General features: G+C 35.0%; 1 protein-coding gene across 18 annotated transcripts in view; it reads left to right on the plus strand.

Annotated features, from left to right (window-relative positions):
• The window catches only part of NRXN1 (neurexin 1), a 1,159,797-nt gene that overhangs the window by 999,210 nt on the left and 135,370 nt on the right, over positions 1 to 25,217 (plus strand). For all 18 annotated transcript variants that reach the window (XM_059406092.1, XM_059406088.1, XM_059406087.1 and 15 more), the window contains one exon: positions 23,869 to 23,958. In XM_059406092.1, coding sequence (XP_059262075.1) covers positions 23,869 to 23,958 — 90 coding nt within the window. The remainder of the gene's footprint in view (positions 1 to 23,868; positions 23,959 to 25,217) is intronic.

A 25,217-nucleotide genomic window follows, 5' to 3' on the forward strand; every position in this document is an offset into this window, starting at 1 on the left:
AATCATAGAGAAGACTTTAATCATTCTTTGAGTAAACAATTTTTGATAGAGTCAAACAGAAGATGTGATAATCCAGTCTTGTCATGTAGTAGGCTACTTACATAATTATTGAATAAATCCAGTTTCCTCATTCAATTTCTATGTAAAAACATTGTCTTTTGCTCATCATTTTTAGCCAAAATATCCTTATGTGCATGGGTGAATATTCCTCTGAATATATAAATGTTTGGCTTCTAGTCGATACATTTAACTGTTTACTAACTACAATTTTCTGAAGTAAAGCTTACATACAATGAGATATCTGAAACTTCAAATACTGTAGCTGTGTTAGAGTTAGTGACAAAAACTCTGACTTTTCCACTGTTAATTATCTTCATTCATGGTGCTCAGTTTTTCCGAGACTTTAGCGGCTTTTCTTAATGATGAAACATAATGAAATTTTTATTTAGCAATATATTAAATACACCTACCTTAAATGCCTAGCTTCAGAGACATTGTATCCAAGGAGCTAGAAATGATACATTTTCATTCTCACTCATTTTTATAGATTCTCAAAGACCTGAGCTTTTGTTTTTGGTTTTGGATTTTTTGTTTTGTTTTAATGTCAAGGAGTTCTTGCAGTTACTGTAAGGCAATTACATGAGGATTTTTAATTTTCTGACAAAAGAAAGATAAAATTCCTCTGATGGTTTGGTGGACTTTGACACCATTTATGCTACACAGGCTAACAAACATAGATAATATAAATAAATAACAGCTCTTCTTCGTGATTTCCAGATTTTCCCTTTATCTTCTTGTTCCTCTATTCTTTCCAATGTACAATTTTAGTACTTTAAATTCTTACTATGATAAAAGCATGTATTGATCTCACTCCTAAAAAACTGACAATACACAGAAAATGGCATTATTATAATTTTAAGTAAGGATAGCCAAAGTATTGACTGAGGAATTGGGTTTAGGGACTTTTCTCCAAAGGTATTGATAGTCAGGTTAAAGAATTTACTTAATGCTTACAAATAATGAGTTACTAATGTCACATACAAAAAACTAGTTGCTACTACAAATGCACAATTTAGTTTTTAGGAGGTGAGATGGAAAAATGTTTAAAGAAATAGCTAAAGAGTGAAGGTCAGAGAAATTACATTTTTAAGGATCTTAGCCTTTCAGGAAACTTTACAGCTTTTCTAAGTGTTTGGTTGATTTTGATAAGATTTACAGTTTTGTGGCAATGCTTTTATAACTTCATCAGTATCCAAAGGTATCTTTGTCGTATCACATAATGGATAATTGGAATTCAAGATAGTAATTGTTGAGGCCAAGATTCACCAATAGATGCTAAAATTAGTGCTTAGAAGTAGTAGAGACTAGTAATTTATGTAATATAAAAGTATCTCCTTCAAGGAGAAGATAGAAACTTTGCACAGAGAAACTCACCAGAGCACCCTAACTAAGTGGTCAAACTAACCATCATCATTAATAAGAAATACTGACTTCATGTACCTCCTGAGGTGATACTCTGAGAAAGTATTCTCAACAAAAATTCATGACATTAATCTAATCATGACATCTCTTTTCAGTCCCTTTATTGCGGTCAGAATATGTAGGTATTTAAACTGACAATAATTTTAACGTGATACATCCAAGTTTGACTTGCTTTTTAATATATTTATAGATATAAAATTAGGCCTCTAACAGTGACAGGGCAAAGAGATTGCTGCCACCAAACAACTTTGTTTTAAAAGTAACAGAAGAGGTAACGTGTCCTTCTATCCTTCCTCCACTTCCACCCCTCCTCCCGCTCCCCCAGCCCCCCACACCAGACCTAGTTAGGGGTGACAGGATTAAGAGCGTGAATGACACATCATCAAGTGTGAAACACTGTGGGAAGTACAGAGGGGGAATGGGTGGGAAGGAAAGTGAAGAGTGTGGGGCGGTTAGGGGCTCTAAGGACTCCCCAGAAAAAACAAGATCCTGGGTTGGGGTTGGTCAGGGGGAAAAAAATGCAACTGTCACAGACTTTAAAAAAATAATGAAGAAAAAGGTCAAAAACCTAAACCAGAGAGAGAGTGGCACTCCTACCACCCCCACTCCGGCCCATGTGACGTGGGAATCCGGACGGGATTCTGAAATAACAAAAGCACATTATTTTAAAACTGTTAAAACCTCATAGAGTCTGTACTTCAGTTAATAGTATATACAAATGTCAATTTCTTGGTTTTGGTAATTGTTCAATGGTTAGTTATGTTGGTAACAGTGGGGGAAGGTGAGTGAAAGATACTTGTAGCTCGTACTACCATCTTTTTAACTTTTTGTAAATTAACACATTTTAGCAAAAATTTTATAAATTTTTTCTATCCAAAAACACCTTTTACTCAATTCTATATAAGCTTATTCCAGGAAAAAAAAAAAGATTTTAAATAATAAAACTTCATGTCTTTGTAGAACTGGCAAGTCAGATGTAATTGTTGTGATAAATTATGCATTGACATGTTTATTTGATTATTAGAAAAGCACATTTATTCCTAAGAAATATAAACCCAATTTCTGTAACAATCCAAAGGTGTAACCTAATCTAATATTTAATTAGTTCTTAATTAAGATAGAATCACATAATAAATGTGAAAGTCTTTTGAAGTACGAAGCCTTTAAATAGGCCATATGTTAAAATTTAAATTATGATGATGAATATTTTGTGTCAGATTTAGCCTCATGAGTTGAATATTTGTCAAAGAAAGACTTTCATCTTAAACATTTTAAAGTCTGTTTTGTTTTTAGCCTTTTGAATTTGACTGTACTAAAAAGCAGCTGAGGTTTCTACCTCTCTTGAAAATTTAAGACTAACTTCCCTCATGTTAAGTATTATTGAAGTAATTTTTCATCTTGGGCATATTATCTCTACTGGTGGCCTGAATATTTAAAATATCTATTCATAGTCCAAAAGAGAATATACCTACCATAAGTCTGTCTAGATATTACCATATGCATTTCCAATGAAGTATTTTAGCTGAATTTATGAGATATAAAACTGGACAGAATAGAGGAACATCAAGCTTCATTTTTCTAGATAGTGTCAACTACATGATAGTATGCCATAATAATTTTCCAGGGTCACCTTTGCTGGAGCATTTTAAAAGTCCATGTAGAGTCTTAAGCTTTCTCATTGGTTATTTTTATAGCTCAGTTTGGCAGAGGAGTTGGAACGGAGTGTCTTTTCCAGTTAGCAGAGAAACAAACAAAAAGAAGCTTTTTTTTTTTTTTTTTTTTTTTTAATGCCAAAGTTTGCTTTGCTGAAAAGGGGGGCAGGATGGTCACAGTCATAGAAAGGAAACGAGGCCTGGAGATCAATAGATGAGGCCTGTTCTTTTTTTTTTTTTTTTTTTAAAGAGTTTATTTACTTATTTAACAGACAGAGATCACAAGTAGGCAGAGAAGCAGCAGAGAGAGAGGAGGAAGCAGGCTCCCTGCTGAGCAGAGAGCCCAATGCAGGGCTCAATCCCAGGACCCTGGGATCATTACCTGTGCCAAAGGCAGAGGCTTTAACCCACTGAGCCACCCAGGCACCCAGATGAGGCCTCTTCTTTATGGAAGTCAGTCCAAACAGAAGGATAAATCCCTAGAGTTGACTCAGTAAGGAAATTGGTCTTGCACAAGGATTGGGGTAAAGAGGTAACAATTTACCCAGAATCCCAGACATGCACAGAGATGATTTAAATCCCTGCCTTTTGTATGATTTAGTATCAGCAAGAGTAAGCTAGACAGGCATATTCTGTACAGGGAACTGTGTAGATTCTTTTATATACATTTTCTCATTAGCACTCACAAAATCTTTGTAAGTCAACTAATATTATTTCCTTTTGATAAATGGTAAACAAAGAGTGATCAGGTTACTTGCCAAGCTCACAGATCCCAAAGCTCACTCCAGTACTCTAAAGTGCTATGCAACATTGCCTACACTATTTATTCTTACTCCTTCTAAGAAAAAAAAAAAATTATTCTTGGTTCCCACCATGTTGCACCTCCCTAAAACTTTGTTGTGCTGAGGTCCTGCTACCAATGGGTATTACTCGTTTTTTTCACATCTCTGAGGGCTATTTAAGGGTCCCTTGAGATTTATAGCATGCTCATAATGATGCCCTCCCCTATTGCTTGTCATTCTTTTGTTTTTGTTTTTGTTTTCTGGTTATCGTTTATTGAGGTGTAGAAGTGAGTGCCAAATCCAATTTGTATACCCCTCTTAAACACCAAAGTGCAATAGGAGATAGAGACCACATGTCAAATGAGCAAACTTCACACATATGCTGCAAACTTAATGCAGGGTTAGAAGTGGGATAGTGTGGATCTTAAGGAAGAAGGTTCAAGAGTCAGACTGCTTGGATTTGAAACTTAGTTACAACACATTGTAGACGTAAGTCCTTTCACCGAATTCTCTACTCTCTTTTCGCTTAGATTTTCTCAGCTGCTAAATGCATTAATGATAGTACCTACCTCAGAGGGTGTTTGAATGTTCAGTGAGTTACGTTTTAGTTTCAAAATGTTATATAACTTGTAAAAACCTGGTAATTAGGAAGCACTCAATACATGTTACCTCCATTCTCATTAATCATAGCAGTCCAGTTTGGCAATCCTATAATTGCAGTAGGTACTAACCCTCCCATTTTAGTCTGTATTTCTGTCTGAGAACAAATTCCTGTCTTGGGTGTCAGACTTGGGTTCACACACGTGGAAATAAATCTTTCCAGAGGGTTTTAGAGCTATAATTGCCACACACCCTTCTTCCCCCCCACCAAACTCATCCTGAGCCAAGACAATACAGAGACATCACTAGGAAGGACAGGGTTAACATCAAATGAGTGAGAGAAAATGTATTTTGTGTAAATTTAGGAAAGGGGTAGTATGTGGTAATCAGAAAAGACTTTACAGAGTACTGGAATTTGGATTGGATATCGGAGACTCCTTTGAATTTTACTAAGTGAGCATTAGAGAGACCAAGCTGGCTGTTAAACAGGCCACTGCATATAGTTATGCAACTTGGGTGACTATATGGACTGCACTAATATCCCATTAGAGGAAATGAGCACAAGCTGGAATCCCCTGAAGGATTGTCCCCTGAAGAAAGAGCTATTTTTTTTCTTTCTACCAAGCACTTTGGGCTTACCCAACCTTTTATTTCAGTGTTAACTGTAAAGGGAATCTCCTTTCTCAATTCTCCATGATGGCACCCTATAATTAGGAGATCATAAAAATTATCATTTGAACACACAATTCTGAGAGAGAAAAGAAGCAATAGCAATAGTTACTACTATATAATAGGCACATGCCAGCCCTATCCTGGGTGAACTTGTCACTTCACCTATAAGCTGCCCTGAGACTATTGCTTGTCTCTTAACTGGAGAAACTAGAATGAACCTGTTAGTCATATACTAAGCAGGAAAATAGAATGAACTTGTTAGTCATTATACTAGGTGGCTGAGTTTATTCCTATTCAGGTGGGAAAGCTGAAGATATTAATTAGAAAATGACGGGCTGAGCTAAAAAAAAATAATTTTAAGCACATTTGAAATCATTACTTTTTTATCTCCTAAAATATTTTAAAACATCAGTATATTCTCAGTCACTTGTAAATCTTGTGCTTAATTTCCTCTTAACCAAGTTTCACATATTTTAAATTATGTTTAATTTCAGTTCAAGTTTCTTTTATCACTTTCTGCCTGAAGATATTTTTCTCAAATATTCATTTTTTTATACTGAATTAGAAAGCGTTGAGAACAGGTAAGCAACTGGAATGGAAAGAAAGCATCAGAGGATTGGTTAAGTTCTTTAAAGTGCTAACAATAAACCCAAGTTTTAGACCCAGCTATTTCTTTTCACACATTTTACCTTAAGCCCCCATGGAGGCCAAAAGTCTTGGATACTCCTTTGATCCACCAATGAATATTCATTCCAACTCACTGCATGGTTGTTCCATGGTGTGCTTGCTGGAGGTGGTGGGGAACACAGGAAAGCCAAAAACAGTCTTTTGTCCTGCAAGAGTTTGAGGAATAACTGAGGGGGGAAGGTAACTCAGAGAGATACGAATTTTATGGGAAATACAGCATTACATAGCACAATATATGAGTATGAGACCTGGAAGAGATATGAAAAAGAGGAAAAGAAATGTGTTTAGTCCTCAAAAGAGGTAAAGTCTAAGTCTGTCCTTGAAAGGATAAATGGGCATGTATTGCTGATGAGTCCATTCTAGTCTGGAAAGAAAATGAACCCAAGAGCTGAAGTGGTCAAAGATTCCAAAAGAGCACCAAAAGATGGTCTTATTCCCTATCTTGAAGTGTTCATGGTAACTTTATACTACTATACTAATTAAATCTGAGTGAGTAATTAAGGAAGGAGAGACCAAAAGTACTTTCTTCCAGAGTTTGTGGCTTTCTAAGGGATATCTATGCCATGACAAAAGGATGTTTTATTTGGGAGTATCAAGAGTTAGAAAGAGAGTTAGGAGCATTCTTTTCTTTTCTTTATGATTTTATTTATTTGAGAAAGAGAGAGGGGACAATTGAGAAGTGAGAGAGAGGCAGGGGATGGGGGGAGAAGCAGGATCCCGGATGAGGGGGAGCCCAATGATCCCAGGGCTCTGGGATCATAACCTGAGCTGAAGGCAGACATTTAACTAAGGAACCACCCAGGTGACCTCAGAGTTAGGAACATTCTTCAGATTTCCTGTTCTAGTTCCCCTGGACTCTCAAGAGAAGTCTGTGATTATAAGGTAAAATAAGCACTGAGGTAACTGGTGCTATTGGGATGTACCCATTAAATTTTAATAAAATCTGGATGAATAGGTAGTGATCACCACAATGGAGTTTCATTTCTACAAAGATGTATATTTCTGATTGTAGCTGAATTCTTACTCTAACTAAATTATAGCTTCCAAAACCACCTTATCCTCTTAAATTCCTAACTTATGTCATTAATAACATAATTCATCTTATTACCCCCATCAATCAAAATCTTTTACTTATCCCATCAGATCAGTCACTGGGTCCAATGGCAGGTGCCAATCCACTAATTCTTCCTTTGGATTTCCCCTTTTCCATCATGTTCTATCCATGCTGGCATTATTTTAGTGATGTAAGGCCTTTATCACATTTGGGACCCTTGTTCTCAACTGAAAACCATCTATATTCATCTTCAGCCCTCATTATTATAATCCATTTGGTATATAGCCAAGATGTTTATATTTCTGAAATCGCTTTTCTCATTTCTCTTCATGCCCTTCAGTACTTCAGTGGCTTCCTAACGTGGGCGATACAAGAATAGAATTTATATGGGTGAAGAAAGATGTATAGTAGGGTTCATTGGCTTTCTTTCAGTTCTGATATTTCACATTTTGAAATTTTATTTTTCAAATTTTAATTTTTTTTGCTCTTATATAGAGAGTTTTTTTAAAAATCTGATTTTCCTGATTTATATTTTTCTAGTATTATGTTACCAATTTCTTGCCCTTGCAATAGGAAACCAAAGATTACTGGTCTTTTGATTTGTTTTTTCTGTATCTATCATTTCAATTTCATACTTTGATCCTTACTATGAGTTTGTATTGAATATATCTAGAAACTGTTAACTTTAAAAAGTAAATGTAATGATTAAATACAATTAGAGTATTTCACTCTAGAGCCAAACCAAAACAAATCAAAACAAGAAGGTCCATTGTATTTGCCCATAATGTGTGATAATGTTCCTTACTTATTTATTTTCTTTAAAGGGGAAGTAATTCTGAACAACAATACTTTTATGGGATATTTTATTTCAACTTTCACTGAGTTATGGTAACTTTGCAATTGCCTTCTAACTCTGTAGAGCTCGAGGGACTAATTTGTCAAGGTTATCCAACCCATCTTTCATCAGTTGGGCATTGGACCAGGTTCTCGCTAAAGTCTTTTTCTTTTTCTTTTTCTACAGGTCTTTAATACTGTGTACTCTATAAAAACAATAGTAGCCATTATTTATTTAACACCAATTATGTACCAGAAACTGTTCAAGGTACTTTATACAAATTACATCTTATTCTAAAAAAAATCTCATAAACTATCTCCATCTTACAGATGTGTTAATACTTGAAAAGAATATAACATGTCCTTGAGCATTCAATATACTTAAAACTCAATAACATGTCCTTGAGTACATAACTGAGATTTGAACTTAGGATTTTCTAACTCCCATAAAAATCAAATAGACTTGATTCTTTCTTTTTTTTTTTTTTAAGATTTTATTTATTTATTTGACAGAGAGAGATCACAAGCAGGCAGAGAGAGAGGAGGGAGCAGGCTCCCTGCTGAGCAGAGAGCCCGATGCGGGACTCGATCCCAGGACCCTGAGATCATGACCTGAGCCGAAGGCAGCAGCTTAACCCACTGAGCCACCCAGATGCCCCGACTTGATTATTTCTTTCCATAAATCTTAATAGTCTTATATTTTCTGTATTTAGGAACCCAAGATGTCACAAATTTCAAACTGGAAGCTTTTTCTCTTGGGGCTATTAAAAGGCGACTTTAATGTTTTTGGTGAGGAATATGTCATCTACTTGTACTACGACTTTCACCTAAATTATTGTGGCAATGTAAAATGTTTAAAAAGCTGTCTATTCTTGATAGTATGCTATGTTGTAGTCCCTTATCTTAGTCATGAGGTGAAATTTCTTAGTCATCAAATAACATGGCAACATAAAATCTTCTCGAATTTTTTAATTTATTTATTATTTTTATTTGCTTTTTTGCTAATGTATTTGTTTGCTTGACTAATCCAAGACCAGTCAGATTAAGTACCTAGGGTTATGCATGTAATTGAAGGCAGTTCTGGGACCCTATCCGTACTTCTCTATGCCAGCTAAAGAAAAAGCATGTATTGCATAGAACTTTTTTGGCATAAACTCTATTAAATACCAGCTTATTATAAGATATACCTTCTTTTTTGTCATGTTTATGTACTTTTTGATTGGAATCGTAACATAATCATGTACTCCTTGATGTCTAAGGGCCTGTATGTGGGGTTTTTAATCAGAATGCCCAAGGACTTCCTAAAAAAGATTAGTGGTCCTATGACCTTTTTTGATCCCAGTTTTCTCATCCACTAGAACTGTTGTATATTCCCACAAAAAGCAGAATCAAACTGTATCAAATTTCATGAAGGAAATTGACTCCATATATAAATCTCTCTGTAGAATTGCTTCTATTTTCCTCTATTATTGAGAGTCCAGTCATGTGGCTACTTATTTTCACCTGCAAAAATCAGGATTGGGAGAGAATGGAAGATAGAATCAATAAGTCTGAATCATGAAGAAGAAGCTGGGAGTGTGAAATAAGCCAACCCAAAAAATATTCCGGAGTAAAGAGATTCAGTATGGCAAGGCAAAACACAAAGGGTAGTGGAAGAAATAAGCATGTAAGAGGTGCAGTTTGTTAATTTGTTTAGTAATTCTTTAAAAATACTTATTTAAGACCTCCAGTATGCCTGGGTTTCTGCTGGGAATATAGTGGTGATCCAAAACATACACAATCTCTGCTCTCCTAGAGTTTACAGTTTATTGGTGAAAACACATTTCAGTAACCCCTCTGAATAAAGTGCAGCGTATAAAACTAGAGGGGTCAAGAATGAATGTCCAGAGCTAAGGTAGGAGGTGACAGAGCAGTGCAGGTATTTTTTGGAGTATAGCTTGAAAGGTGGAGGTAGAGACACTGGTGTTGAGCGAAGGTTGGCCTCTCTCTCAGGGCGCAGGCTCCAGGAACATCAGAAGAGAAGCGCCAAGGGCAAAGACAAAGCTTTTCCACCTAGTTCTACCAAACATTTCCCCCAATAAGTTGAGGCCAAAACGTTTATTGAAGTCTGGTCATATGGGTGGCAATGGTGAAGGTATATTTAATTTCTTGTGAAATATAAGGTACCTTTACTTTATTACATTTATATAAAGCTCAGGTCTTTTTGTTTTGGCACTAAATGGTACAGTCCTCCATTTGCTAGACCTTCTACTGTCCTGGGTATTTTCCGTGGAGTCTCTCACCCCCAAAAGAAAAAGAGAACAGAGTAAGACACTCACTTAGTTTTGGGTAGATGATAAATACTTGAAGTTAACAATGAAAGTTGATATTTTTGTAGTTATTGTTTGTTGGCATGGCCATTTAGCAGGTCCCCCCCAAACTAATTATGGTCTCACAAAAATCATTTTTTGTGTGTGTTTGTTGAACAAGATTCCTCAGGCAAATTTAAGATTAGAAATGTACGTAAATAATATAGGCTTTTCCTTTGGGACTTAGAATTTGTTTTCAGAGATTTGGAAGTGGGCACAATAAACTTTCTGTGATCTCGCAATAGTTATTAAATTGAAGAAAACATCAGTATATTTTAGTAAAAAAAAAAAAATCTCACCTTATGTAATCATTACCTAAGTCGGAATTTATTTTATGTGGTATTTTGTGGGGGGGTTTCTTTTGTGGAAACTTTTAAAATAAATTAACAACTTAAAAATAACATTATATTTTAAATAGTACTCCAGTCATCTGTGTTAATGAAGCTACAGGAGATCACAAAGTAAAATGGGATCTCTTTTTTTGTTTGTTTGTTTAAGAAATTCCATTTAAGGATATGAAATGTTAAGTAATTCCTTTTGCAAAAGTTGTACTATAGACATAATGGAACTATATGTATACCTAGACCTACTTATAAATATAGGTATATATGTAAGTATATATTGTGCTGATATTTTTTGTGCTGAAACCAACTTCATCATTAACTTATACCTTAAATAATGCAAACTGTACACTGGTAGAGTTCATTCTATAACTGTGTGAATACCAGAGTTGTGTTGCAGAATATTATGATTTAAAAGCTAATCCAGAGAAGGAAAAAAATGCTTTCTTCAATCAAATTTTGTAATTAAAATGGGTATGATTTTTTTAAAAATATTTTATTTTTTTGACAAAGAGAGAAACAGCAAGGGAGGGAACATAAGCAAGGGGGAGTGGGAGAGAGAGAATCAGGCTTCCCGCCAAGCAGGGAGCCTAATGCAGGGCTCGATCCCGTGACCCTGGGATCATGACCCGAGCCAAAGGCATATGCTTAACTGACTGGGCCACCCAAGCACCCCTAAAATGGGTATAATTTTGACAGTAAGTTGGTACTTTGTTAAAATGTAAACCCAGGAGTATTCATATCCAGACCTTTTAACCATTGTGGCAAAATGCTGTCACATCTGCTTGGTATCCAAGGTCTGTGATTAGGCCAACAATACATATTTTTAAATAGTTTTAAATGATCTCTATTTTAGTTTGCTAGGGGCTTCATAGCAAAATACCACAGTCTTGATGACTTAAAGAGCAAGTGATTCTATCATGGTCCTGTAGACTGGAAGTCTTGAGGTGTTGGCAGCCTTGATTTCTCTGGTGGCCTCACTTTTTGCTTGCAGATGGCTACCATCTCTGTGTTTTCACAGTCTTTTCACTCTGGTCACCTGCCCCTGGTGTCTTTCTGTGTGTGTCTAGATTACAGGGTATTGGTTTAACTGTATCACCTCTTCAAAGGCCCTCTCTCCAAATATAGTTGCATTTTGCTGTACTGAGTTAAGGCTTCACCACATGAATTTCAGGGAATGGGAGGTACAATTCTGCCCATAACAGTTTTCAGGTAATAGAAGGGTCCTTGTGGAAGATGTCCATAAACTGTTTATTTCCCCTGAAGTCAACACAAGGCCGGTTGTACTTTGAAGACTTCAGGAAAAATGTTAAATGAAGTATTAATTAGACCAGAGTTGTATGACCCAACTAATTTAGCCCTTTCCTTGAAAATGACACAGCTTTAAAAAAAAAAAAAAAAAAAAAAGGAAGAAGAACAGCAACAACAACAAGAACAACATATAAGGGGATAAATTTCAGTTACCCTTACTAGTGGAGTATCAGCTTAAACTTGGTTAAGACATACTTGTAGGTTTTTTATCCTTCTCTCCTTTCTGTTCTATATTTAGGGATCTACTAGAAGTCACAGGTGGCTTAAGTTTAGGGGAAATACTGATAGCAGTGAATACCTTCACACACAGTCTCATTCTGAGAGATGCAGTGTCCTATTTCTCCGGTGTATCTGCTGCATTCTTTAGGATATCTGGGTCTTACTTGGTGATCTCCATCCAGACTGGAAGCTACACTTAGGCCACCTGCAGATTTTCCACTCTGATCTTGTCAGACTTGATTGGATGGAAACTCTTATGAGGCTGTTTCCTGAACCAGGAATGTCCCCCACAGTATAGTTTCCCAGATCACAGGTGTTTGAGTAACTCAAGAAAAGATTTTACTTGAATAAATTTTGGACAAAAGTGGTTTGCAAAAAGAAGTAATAGATTTGGGGGAAAAAAAGTCATATTGCCTCTTGATATTGTCCTCTGTCGCTTTAGTAAAAAGAACTTAAAATGAAGAGGAGACAAATCTCTTTCCAAGCATCATAACGCACTTCTCCATCCTCTTGACTACTTTTTATAAAATCGAAATCTCCTAAAACCCAACCTGTGCTTGCCTTTCTTCTCTTGAAATGGCTGTCAGAGGAGTGATATGCTTCAGTGGGTGGGTAGAATGAGAAGCCAGAGGAATGTCTGCCTGGTAAAAAGTGTGTGTGTCTGTATAGCTGAAAGAAGGAAGACAAATTTGCAATATAAAACCTATCAGTAAATTGTAATGGCTTAATTATAGATCTCCACAGATGACAACTCAAAGTCTTCATAATTTTGTCAAAGCACTATGAGATAGTTAACAACAACAACAACAACAAAAAAAAAAAAAAAAAAAAAAGAAGAGGAAGAAAAAAAAGAATGTGCCAAATCAAAAATTTCAGTCTCTTAAAGTTATTTGCAGAGTTAGAAAACATTGATCATATCTTGTTTTTCAATGGGTCTAAAATTAATTCCCCTATTAAAAAAAAAAATTCCACAGACAGCACATGTCAACAAGACGGCTTGAAGCGTGTCTTCTTGACAACCCTACCTTTAACTTGGGATCCTTGGTCCTTAGCATTGGTGACCACGTAAGAGGCCACACAGTCCACTAATCGCATCTTACAGATCGGGGGGCTTGTCTTGTTTTCGGCCACTCAGTATCCACTTCTGTTCATAATTTCTACAGCCTGTTTTTACCACAAGCCTTAGGGGGAAAAAAAGAGGAGTCAGAGGCATTCTTTTTGAAATGTATCTCTTTGAGGCATTAATGTACAGATTAAAATATCATTTGGAGACCTCAGTGATCTCTAAGGTTTTCCTTTTCTGGGAGTAACTTTGTCACTACACTGCTGCACAGAATAGATCGTGGTCTCCTGAATTCCATTTTCTCTTAGGGCAGGTACTTTGGCTTTTTCTTTTTGTGTGGCCTCCTAAAGTTAATGACCTCCCTTCGGGTGTTCCTACTGGCTTACAAGGTAGCCATGCATAAACCTCTGAACAGGTTCTCAGAGGTTTGACATTGCTTGGGAGAAAATGCAGTGTTTTTTTGACAAAGCATCTGTGAGGTTGAGGACACACTTAAAATAAGCGTAGTTCCTTTATTTGTCTTAAGAAAGGAAAATTTATTTGTTTTTCTTACCACCTCTCTGATGTCAGATGAGTGAGAAACAATTTCTGCAATCTCTATATTCTTAGATACATACGTACATCCTATTAGGTAGATTAGACCAGACAACAAATAATGACACAATCACAATATATCACTCGTATTTACTTAGAGCCTACCTTGTGCCATGTGCTTTTGCTAAGAGATTTACATATACTTTATTATGTTGATTTTTCTTACAAATACCTATTTTACAGATGAGAAAACTGAAGTTCAAAAATGTTGTGTTCCTGGTCCCCTGTTAAAAAGCTAAACATGAAGAAAGCCAGGATATAGAGCCCAGTATCCTTAGCCATTGAGGATTCTTCTTCCACAACGAGTCTGACCACATGGGTTTACTTGAAAGAAAGCACAGAGGGGCGCCTCTGTGGCACACTCAATTAGCATCTGACTCTTGGTTTTGGATCAGGTTGTGATCTCAAGGTTGTGAGATTGAGCCCCCGTCAGGTTCCACACTCAGCACAGAGTCTGCTTAAGACTCTCCCTCTGTCCTTCTCCCTATCTCTCTGAAATAAATAAAAAAAGAAACAAATAAATGTCTATAAAAAAGAGAAAAAAATGAAATCATTGCTGATATATAAAATACATTTTTATTGGGGGTAAGTCATTCTAGGGTTTTAAGTTCATATCTATAGTATTTAATCTGTCCAAAAAAAATAATAGTTATTTTATTTAAGAGTTTGTACATTTTATAAGATTGAGGAGGACTGGCCATTCTAGCCTGGCCTTGGTACTTCCAGGACATGTTATCTGAAACAATTTGTATACAGTTGGCAAACCCCGTCTTTCTAATTGGGAAAAAAAAAAAAAAAATCTTCCTGCATTCTGATTACAAGTGAAGGAGAGAGATTGGTCCCTTAAAATGAGATTAGGATGCAATAGTATCAGACTTCTCTTTACCAAAGATTAAGAAACTGTCTCAGTATAATTTCTAATCCATAGTAGATGACAGATGAGACATTTCCTTATTTCCTCTTCCTTAGAACCGTCTAAATATTAAGAAGAACAGATTAAAAGTCAGGGTTGGTGTGAGAAAGTAGAAAATTGAGCTATACCACATAATACTCTGATTCTCAGAAATCAAGGACTGGGAAAAGGAGGCTTAAATATACATGTAAGCTCTTATTAGGGTGGATAAGCTTAAATGTTTTGACATGATTTAGAAGGTACTTAAGATTCTCCTATCTGGGAAAATGGCAAAATGCCATTTTTAAGGTAGTGTGGAGCTATTCTTACATTTCATTTTCCTTTTTCTCACCACAGAGTGATATCTATCAGTGGCCTTCTCTGTTTTTGTAGCTGTTAAACCATTCTTCTCTCTTAAATGCTACACAGCTAGTACAAAAGAGCTCTTCAGTATCCGTGATAACGGAGTATGACCTTTAACTTATCAGAGTACATTCTGTATTCTGTTATCTGCTTGTCCCTGTTGCTTTTTATTTCTTGTTACTAGTTTTTTATATGATATTTTAGTCTCTTTGCATTAGAAACTCAACAACATGGGAAGGCTTAGGGAAGAACATATAAATCACTATTCATTCCACATAGGCAGTGAGATCCAAAGATCACAAGGTTACCTCTCCTGATGAAACAATATCCAAATTAAAATGTTTGAATGTAAGTGGCATAGACGAACAAGGGCTTCTACAAATTGTTGTATAAAGGTATACTAGATATCTTAATGTAATTCCATATAACAGGGGGACATGAAGGGAGAAATTTCTTAACCCAGTTAGGTGTGCAGTAAGCTTCTAACTTCTTCCCCAAAGAACTGTTAAACTCTGCAGTAGGTAGCCTGTGGCTTTCATGCTCAGTATCTTAATAGTCTCATAGGAAGATATTGTTTAACTGGATCTAAAGGCCTACTGTTTCACACAAGGAGCTTGGGTAACATAGGAAGCATTAGTCATAAATAGACATTGCTCTACTGCAGTGGTCTGTGCTCTCTCCAGATGTTTAAGTGGGCTGACTGAAAATGTGTCTGGGTTGTTCCACTCTCTCTTTGTATAGCATTGCATTCAGATGCTACATTTAACTTATAGAAAATTCCACTTTTTTTTTAGAAGATGGGAGCAAAACTGAAGTGTCTACAAACATAGTTTAAATACGCAATCAAAATTTTAAAAGATCATCCATAATCCCTCCATCCTAACTCAAATATTTTCATTTTTGCATATTGCCCTCAAATTCTTGTCAACTTTCACCATATTTTATTTAGTAGTTTTAACATTGTGTGTATTATATGGTTCACTTCACATAGCATAAATATTTTAATTATTTATACTTATATTTACAATTAGTTTGAGACTAAATATATTCTACTGGAGAATATATTTACTTAAAAAATATATCTGCAGGTATACTGCTTTACAAAATTGAAAAGGATAATCAATAATCAGTATACTGCTTCACAAAATTGAAAAAGATAATTAATAATCAATCCTTTTGGGGATTAATATACATAGTAGAACACATTTTTATCTGGCTACTATTTCAATAAAATTTAGGTTGTTTGTTATCTAGGTAAAATCCTTTGTGTTCTGTCATACCTTCTGTTTTTCTGTCGTCCATTGTCCTCTCTGAACTTCTGTGGCACGTACAGTTCATATAGTGGTTAGTTATATACTTATGAGAAGTTATCTATTATCCTGAACTTCCACTTAACTTCCTTCATTTTGCCCCATGACTCCCCAGACAAAGTGTAGGCTCTTTAATAATAGGATCTATAAGATGTATTGATGTATACTCAACACAGTACTTTTGGAGTACACTGTTGGTTCTTATGTATTGACTTCATTGAGTTAGATTGCTTTCCTAATGTCTACCTAAGCTATACTAAAGAAACAAGGGATTTAACTACTGAACTAGAGAAGGAAGGTGCAGTCTTTTGGGTGCATGAGATATGTCTAGGAATGGATGTACGCATTGGGTTATTGATGAATGGCATTTAAGCATTGGGTCCCTGGAGATGTATAAAGGGAAGAGCAGAGATAAAAGATGAGCAAGGAAGAAAAAAAAAGGGAGGGAATGTGAGGTCCAAGCAGAATTCACTTTAATATGTTGTGCAGTCCCATCCCTCTTCCCACAAGCCAACAAAATGCAGTAGTCTTCTCACTCATGACTAGGACCCTTTGTCCTTTAACAACTTGTGTCTGGAGAAGATAGCATCACAAAGACCTGTGAACTTGGTAGGTTATTATGTTTTGGACTTGTCTTACAGTAAGAGGTTAATATAAGGAATGCCTAGAGTATTTTATGTCTCAGTTGGCTTGCATGGCAGGGCATCACTGTAAAAAGAAAATAAAATGCTATTCCTCACTGGGATCTCTACTGTAACAGATCTTCACTACCTTACTCTATAAAATAGAGGTGATAAAAAGAGATTCCTGATAAATCCTCAAGGATTTGGAATGATTACTGATTTTATGTGCCCAAGAGGAGAATCCCACCCCAAACTTAACAAAACAGAACCTTTAAAAACAAGACCATGATATTTTCCATTATATAAGAGAGCAATAAGGATTAAAGGGAAGATGTTGGGGCTTTATATCTCAGGATGTTTGAAACTTTTTTCTTAAAAAAAAATAACTATTGTAGGGAGTAGCTTAGGAGTCAAATATTCCTGGGTTCACATGATTCCTCCATCTATTTTGTATGACACTGTCCTAGTTATATCATCTATTTGAGACTCATTTTTTAAATCTATAAAATAAAAGATACTTATGGTCCGGGATTAATATGAGGACTAAATGAGAGATGACCTATATAAAAAGTCAGTAGCACAGTAAAGCACAAAAGCCACTCAATACATTATTACCCCCTTTTCTGGTAGTATTTTCTTTAATTCCTTTACCTATAGACCACTTTCATTCTTAAAAAGTGGGTTTTCCAAAGTGCAAGAAACTTAGGTGTAGGCTTACTAGTTTGTTTGCTGAGTGTCAGAAAAGAAGCAGTTTTAGAAGCTGGTAGTATGTGTTTATAATTCCATAAGGTCTTAAAAGTCTTGGTGACAATCCAAATCTATCACTGCTTTATATTAGCCATGGATCAGGCATACTCTGGAAGGCCTGTGACCTCATGACTACAAGATCTATAACCTCTACCACCTGTTTTTATAGAGATCCAATTCTTTGTCATTTTTGCCTTAGTTAAAGGACAGTTATTTCCATTACAAGCAAATGTTATATTTACTGATGGACTTTGGAAAGCACTACTGGGGGAATCTACAATTCAATTCATTTTCCAGAAATCACTAAAATAAATACAAAGAAACATATTCTTGGAAATTAGGCATATTTCTGAAGATTCATTGAGTCTAATATGTCTCTCATATATAGTTCGTTAGAAGTGAGGCACTTACCAAAATTTCTCCCAGATCAACTCAACCATCAGTTCTCTGCAATTAAAAAAAAAAGGGGGGGGGATCCCAAGTTGATACTAATTTCTCTGCCAATCTATATGCACCATAGTGGGCCCAACTTCAAGCTACACATCATTGTCTTACATTTAAGGACAAAACATTTTACTTCCCTGGCCTATGTTTACTCCAATGACAAAATCATGATTGATGAAAGAGGAGCAAGATTAGGGAAAAAAATATATATATATATGACATTATATGTGACATATATATGACATTAATGGTACTAACAGCCTTATTGATTTTGACTCTTGAAGTAAAAACTCTGTTTTTACTTTCATACTATTTTGGACAAATTTGGGGTTCATAGCACAGCTTTTCCTTATTTTTCTTCTAATATATTATGTTGTCGTTTAGAAAACTGACACTTTTATTTCCAAGGAGAAATTACATATCAGTAGTGAAGATTTATGAAAATGAGAGGAGAAAAACTATATATTAGCAAAGTTCATATAGCTTTTCTCTACTGACCAATAGTCATAAAATTATGATTACAATTTTATTTCTTTTTATTCTCTGAGTCCCACCATGAAATTTAACTACAAGTCAAAGATTTGAGTTTTATTACTTCTTGCTGCTTACCTTGATTCTTTGAAATTACTCTTGTTCTTTGAGGTCTACTGGTTCATACAAAATTAATATTCTATAGTGTTACCAAACAGTATTGGTTAGTAAGAGAATGAAACTATCTGGGATTCAGTCAAAATAAAGAAAGTTGCACTCTAAATGAATAACCAGATTTTGTTTTTTATTTTTCAGCCCTGGAACCTTGTTTGAAATATCCATTACAGTTAGCACTTTATGCCTAAGTGGCCACTGCAGTTAGAACTTGTACCTAGAAATTTATTCCAGTTATAAGAAGCCTGTCTTTTGTCAAAAATACTGAATTTTGAAATTAATCTAATGTTATGTATTAATTATAGTACAGTTAATAATTAATTAATTAAAAAAATACTGAATCCTTTCACAATTCAAAGGAAAATAAACACAGGTTTTACATACTGTTTTGTTGCTTGGAAATTACTTCAACAGAGATGTGTATGTCACTGGTGACATTTTCTGTGGAGGTACCAACATACTTAACCCACATAAAACCAACTGGAGGAAAAAGAAAATAAAAGGAAAACCTCATTCTAGTTTTATTAAGGTACAGGAAGTATGAAACTAAAGCATGTCTTAACAATTCGATGAGAAGTTCTGTTACCATAAACCTGATATATATGCTCAGTTGATTGCTGTAGTTGATTTGTATGCTTTTTAAAAATTGAAGTTCTTCTTGTGTCCTTTTAATAATTCCAAAATAAATAGGGTTTTTATAAGCGGGTCATTATTACTTTATCCTTACCTCTGGTTTAAGAAACTTGAAAATGAAAATAGCTTCTCCCCAAGATTCACCTTTGGCTTGATTTGAATATTCAGGTACTGTTTGTTTGGTTGGTTGGTTTTGTTTTAAGATTCATCTATTTTTGTATTCTTAGAGAGAGAGCACACACACAGGGAGGGTCAGAGGGAAAGGGAGAGAGAAACCCTAGCAGACTCTTCATTGAGCTCAGAGCCCAACATGGGACTCAATCCCATGATCCTGAAATCATGACCTGAGCCAGAACCAAGAGTCAGTTGCTTAACCAACTGTGCCACCACAGGCCCCACATTCCAGTTGTTTCTAATCTGTCCTGTCCATATAGGCCTGCTTCCTTTGACCATGCTCAGAAGTACTATGTAGTGTTTCTACATCACAGCATGTTTGGTATTAGGTCCCAGTCCTTCCCAAAGGAAAGAAAAGGTCATTGGAAATTATATTTATCTTTGACCTTTCCCAATTAAATTGGTTGTTTTATGTTCTTTATATTACATGCTAAATTTAGATGTATATCAAACTCTGCAAGTATTAAAAATGAACACAAACATACCAAATTACTGGTTGTTTTGTAAATGACATATCATTATGAATGTGTAATGCGATAAAATGCATTTTGAGCAATTTCTTAAAATAATACACCTCAATAATGACTTTTCATATGAAGCTTGTTAATGACAATCATGAGGTGGAGGCAAAATGTAGGCTTATTCCTGGTGAACATAAACAGTCTGAGCTATTTTATAGTCAATAGTAGAAGGGATTTGGGACTCATCTGTTAAAAGACATCATCATTACAGCCCTCTATTTAGATGTGTCTTTGTTTGCTTGATAGTGTATTTATATATAATTTTGTCACAAGAGAAGTCATTAATTTTTTATTTCAGTAGAAGAACAAAGACTTTGGAAACTAAAATAAATATATTGAACTGAAGTGAGTGCCCTCTGATTTCCCATCATCTATTACTGCAACAAAGACTAAAGTCTGTCCTTTGATTTCAAAATCAAATCTCTCTGTTTAAAAAAAAAAAAAAAAAAAAAAGGGTCTCTGAACTAGAAGGCATCTGATATTCATGGGGGATGGGATTGTATGGTACCATCCATGTGGCTACCTTTTTAAAAAAATTATCACATCTTTTTACACCTATCTCTGCTGCCTACTCAATACTTTCCTGTTGTTAAGTGGCCTCTTTGTTATTCTTTGGAAATATGGTGTATATGTTGGTTTATCTGAGTCTCATCAAGGATCTTTAAGAGCTATTGTTGGCTTAAATTGTGTCAATCAATTATATCAATTGTTCTGTGAGTACCAAAGGTTTAAGAGCAAATTGTATATATCTGTGTATATATTTTTATGTGTTTTTACTTGCTTTTTTTAAAAGCTATTCAAAAAGAATATACAAAGCTGTCAATTTTCTCCACCAATCTTACTTAGGTCTTTTCTACTGCCCCTACTAATACTAACTATGATTATTTATTTTGTGGCATGAAACCGTAATTATTACCAAGTAATGAATTGACTATGTGGATGTTTAAGTGACCATCACTAAAGAGATAAAATTATAAATGAACTATGTGATTTTCCTTTGGGAAGTTAAAGGGAGGCTCGGCTGGATGGATCTATTCTCTGGGCATAAGTATTTGCTTTCATTTTCTTGTGAATGTTGTTAGGCTGTAGGATGAGGCAATTGTTCCATGGAAGGTATCAGAAATAAAAACAAGATTTCCTTCACTACCTCAATCCACAGACACTTCGTAGGAGATTATTTGATAGGTATCATGCTAGCACTGAGAATATAGTAAGTAACAGCACACACAGTATCTGACTGTATTGAACTTCAGACTTCAGAGGGAAAATATTTATTGAGTATGCAATTATAAGGCCAGTGCCTATTCCAAAGGACATGTATCAGGTGCTAGGGAAGCATGTAGTCAAGTGTCCTAATCTGACTTGGGGACAGCAAGAAAGACCTTCGGAGGAAAAATGCTTCTGCTGAGAAGACTCCATTAATGAGTCATGTTTGGCTAAGGGAAAATGGAAATGGGGTGAGAGTGAAGAAGAGCCTTTCAAATAAAGGAACTTACAAGTGCAAAAGCCCAGAGGAAGAAGGAGAGCCTTAGAAAAATTGAAAGAAGTCTCATGAGTTTGGACAGAGGAGAGCAAGGCAGGGGCAGGCATGAGATGAGGAACAGGAAGTAGGAAAGGACCAGATCTTGGAACCACTCACAAATCTCATCAGGGGCATGAGATTTTGTCCTAAAGGCAATGAGAACGGTTATAATAGGCAAATGGCATTATTAGATATCAGCTGACATGTGGAGAATAGGTACAATTGACTGCAGAGATGACACAGAGTGGTCTGTTAATATGCTATAGTAGCAACTGGGGAAGAGGTGATTTGGAGCCTAAATTTGGGTGATATCTGAGGAAATAATCATTTCTGATGATGGAAACACTCTAGCGTGAACAACAGCATATGGAACCACCTGAAATTATAAAGTCATCAGGAGAGTTATAACAGTATGAATTGATAGGAGAGTTGTTGGACAAAGACGTTAATAGAGCAAAGGGTATGTGTCTTTGAAAAGTTATTTCATGTTTGGCTATCAAATTATGCACATAAACATGTTTATCACATAAATATAAGCCAAAACCACATATTCATCATTCATCTCATAGCCTTAAGATAACCAATATCATATCTAATGTGTTTTTCCAAATATAATTTGTATGCAAGCACACAGAAGAAAACACAAATTGTGCACTCTTTTAAAACAAACATGGGCTTAGAATTTAAGCTGTTTGTATCCTTGGGGTTTTGGTTGGTTTTTTTTTTTTTTTTAATTTTTTATTTATTTGACAGAGAGCTAAAGAGATCGCAAGTAGGCAGAGAGGCAGGGAAGCAGACTCCTGGCTGAGCAGAGAGCCTGATGTGGGGCTCAATCCCAGGACTCTGAGATCATGACCTGAGCTGAAGGCAGAGGCTTAACCCACTGAGCCACCCAGGTGCCCCTATCCTTGGGGTTTTATTCAGATTATCAGTATATTAAAATGACCCCTAGTTTCACACAACGATATGTTAGTTTCAAGAATACAACATATTTACATTTTAAATTAAGGACTAATGCATGAAACATTATTAGTCAAATACACATTCAAAGAACAAATTGTTAAGGCCTAAGTGACAGTTCTTTTCTATTTCTCTAGAAGTATGTGACTAATATAATGGTGGGTTTATTGTGGTAAATACAGTGTACAGTACAAACAGTATAAGAAAGTATTTATAAATTATTCTGAGAAAAATTTATATCTATTACGTTTCTGAGCAAAATGCTCCAGTCTTTTATCAGCAGTAGTAACGTCCAGTATTTCTTTCTCCTCTGAGTTCTCTGAGCTTTTGCCAAAATGTCTTAGCTCAAATTCCTTGTTAGTTAATTTTCACAGACGAGAAAAGCTTCTTGTCCTATATGCAGCTGAGCACTGAGATGGCAGCCGGGATCTTCCTAAGTGCTTTATAGATCAGGTGTACATTCATCTATTCTCAAGGTCAGTTTAAACTGTGTTTCTATCAGATAATGTTTTGTTCAAAGAAGCGAGGCTCCCATTTAGTTTCAATGTGTGAGGAGGAAGCACCGTTGTGGCTCGTGTTTGTTCCTTACACTGTCACATATTATTTAGAATGGTTTAATAAAAGCAGATATTTGAGAGTAAAAGAACATACATAAAATTTTTTCCCAAGTGTTATACATTTCAACATGTAAGCTTTAAGTGAAACTGAAGGACAATAAAATAAAGTCACTTTTGTCAAAGCCTTTTCCTGTAATAACATATTTGGATGATGCAAGATATATTCCCTTGTGATGTCCAAGTAATCGATAAACCGATTTGTGTGGAATATACAAGAACTATTCAGACATTGTGATAAATGTATTAAATGAAATGAATAAGAATTTCTATTTTCTGAATAGGACATAAAGTATTCTAGGCCGATTTTAGATGCTTCAGTGTGCCAAAGATGGTATGAAGTTTGGTGTTCATAAATTACTAATCTGGAATAAGAGGTTGAATGTATTTTGAAAACTTAAACCTGTTTCACCTGAACATGTTTAACTAGTTAATAAGAAACATCAAAAAGACAAAACCCTGAGATCAACGGTCATTTTTTGGTAAAGCTATTATATGCTGTTTAAATTGGTTGTTCGGGTCTGTCTATAACATAAGTTTAATAACCTAGCTCAAATGCAGATTTCTAATTTTCAATTAACATAGGAATAATTTTGTTTGCTAAAATAAAATAAATGAATGAATGACAAGTCTGAAACATGAAATGTTCTAGGTAGAACTTTTTAAAATTCCAAATTTCAAAAAATCATGTGGCAACTGTATAGCTCAAGCTTTAAGTATTAACTTTTAACCTTTGACCTTACAGATTTTAACCAATGAAATGTCTCTTTAAACTTTAAAGGAAACAATGATAACGAGCGCCTGGCGATTGCTAGACAGCGAATTCCATATCGACTTGGTCGAGTAGTTGATGAATGGCTACTCGACAAAGGTAAAAAACATTGATTAAAACTTCAAATAAAAAAATAATTTGAACATAACCAAGTAGTACTTCATTGTAACACTAATAAACATAAAAAATAAATTTTCCGTAAAACTAAATTAAAAACAAATTTAAAACAGTAAAATGTAGATAGTAATATTTGCATACCTTGTATAATAATTTCTATACATTTTTAGACGTACCAGCTGTTTAATAATCTTACCCTGTTAACTTAAGGTTAAAGGGACTGTTAAATATAATCCACTAACTCAATCTATGAAGGTACTCACAGCAAGCATTAACCCAAAATGATAAATCATTCATAGATTATATTACATGTTCCAGCCTCTAAATTATTAACTAAAATATATGTAGTTCTGATATCTTTATTATGGTCCTGAAAAACAAAACAAAACAAAACAAAACAAAACTCTTGGTTTAAACTCTAGGCATCTTAAATAGTGGGCAATATGGATTGCCAGTCAAAATGAAGTCCCTTTAACGTTTGCAACCTTCTAAGAGCATTTGAGAACAAGCCCTAATTAAAACTGAACTTAAAGTTGTGTGCATGCTTTTTATGAGCAGAGAGCAATCTGCTAAAACTGGATACTCAATTTGATGATATTGGTACTGTTGCTGAGGATTGCTGTTAGATGGAAATGTGCCATAATTTCTCCATCGGTTTGTGTATCATTCCTGAAGCCGCTTTTTACATCTGAAGCTATTTTTTTTTTCATTTTGTTTTGTTTTAATAGACTTGCTGAAAGCCAATCAGAAAATATTTTTGGATTTTTTTTGTCTCTGACATGCTCAGTGTAAACCATGCATTTCTTTTCAGTGTGATTGCCGGAAAAATAGAATAATTCAAATAGCAATGGACTATGCCTTCAAAAAAATAAACATTCTTAAAGAATAGCATATAGATACATGTGGCCATTACATGAACTATGAAATTTTTATCATAAATTTACAATTAGATTTAGCTGCTCTAGATTAGTTTCTGTCAATGGTAATTTTAGAATGACAAATACTTGAAATGTTAGATATCTCACATTTCTTTAATTTAACAATTTAGATTTAAGAGACCAACAGTGTAAGATCTTGAGGTAAAAGAGAGAAGGGATCCACTAAAAATTGATTTATAATACGTATCTTTGATTGGTCTTTTAGCAAAAGCACTACATTTACAATAAGTTGAGAATTTACAAGTATTTGCCAATGATTATGCATTTCATGGACACCTCATTTATAAGCAATGAATTATGAGT

This window comes from Mustela nigripes, chromosome 7 (assembly GCF_022355385.1).
Source record: "Mustela nigripes isolate SB6536 chromosome 7, MUSNIG.SB6536, whole genome shotgun sequence".
Taxonomy (NCBI): Eukaryota; Metazoa; Chordata; class Mammalia; order Carnivora; family Mustelidae; genus Mustela; species Mustela nigripes.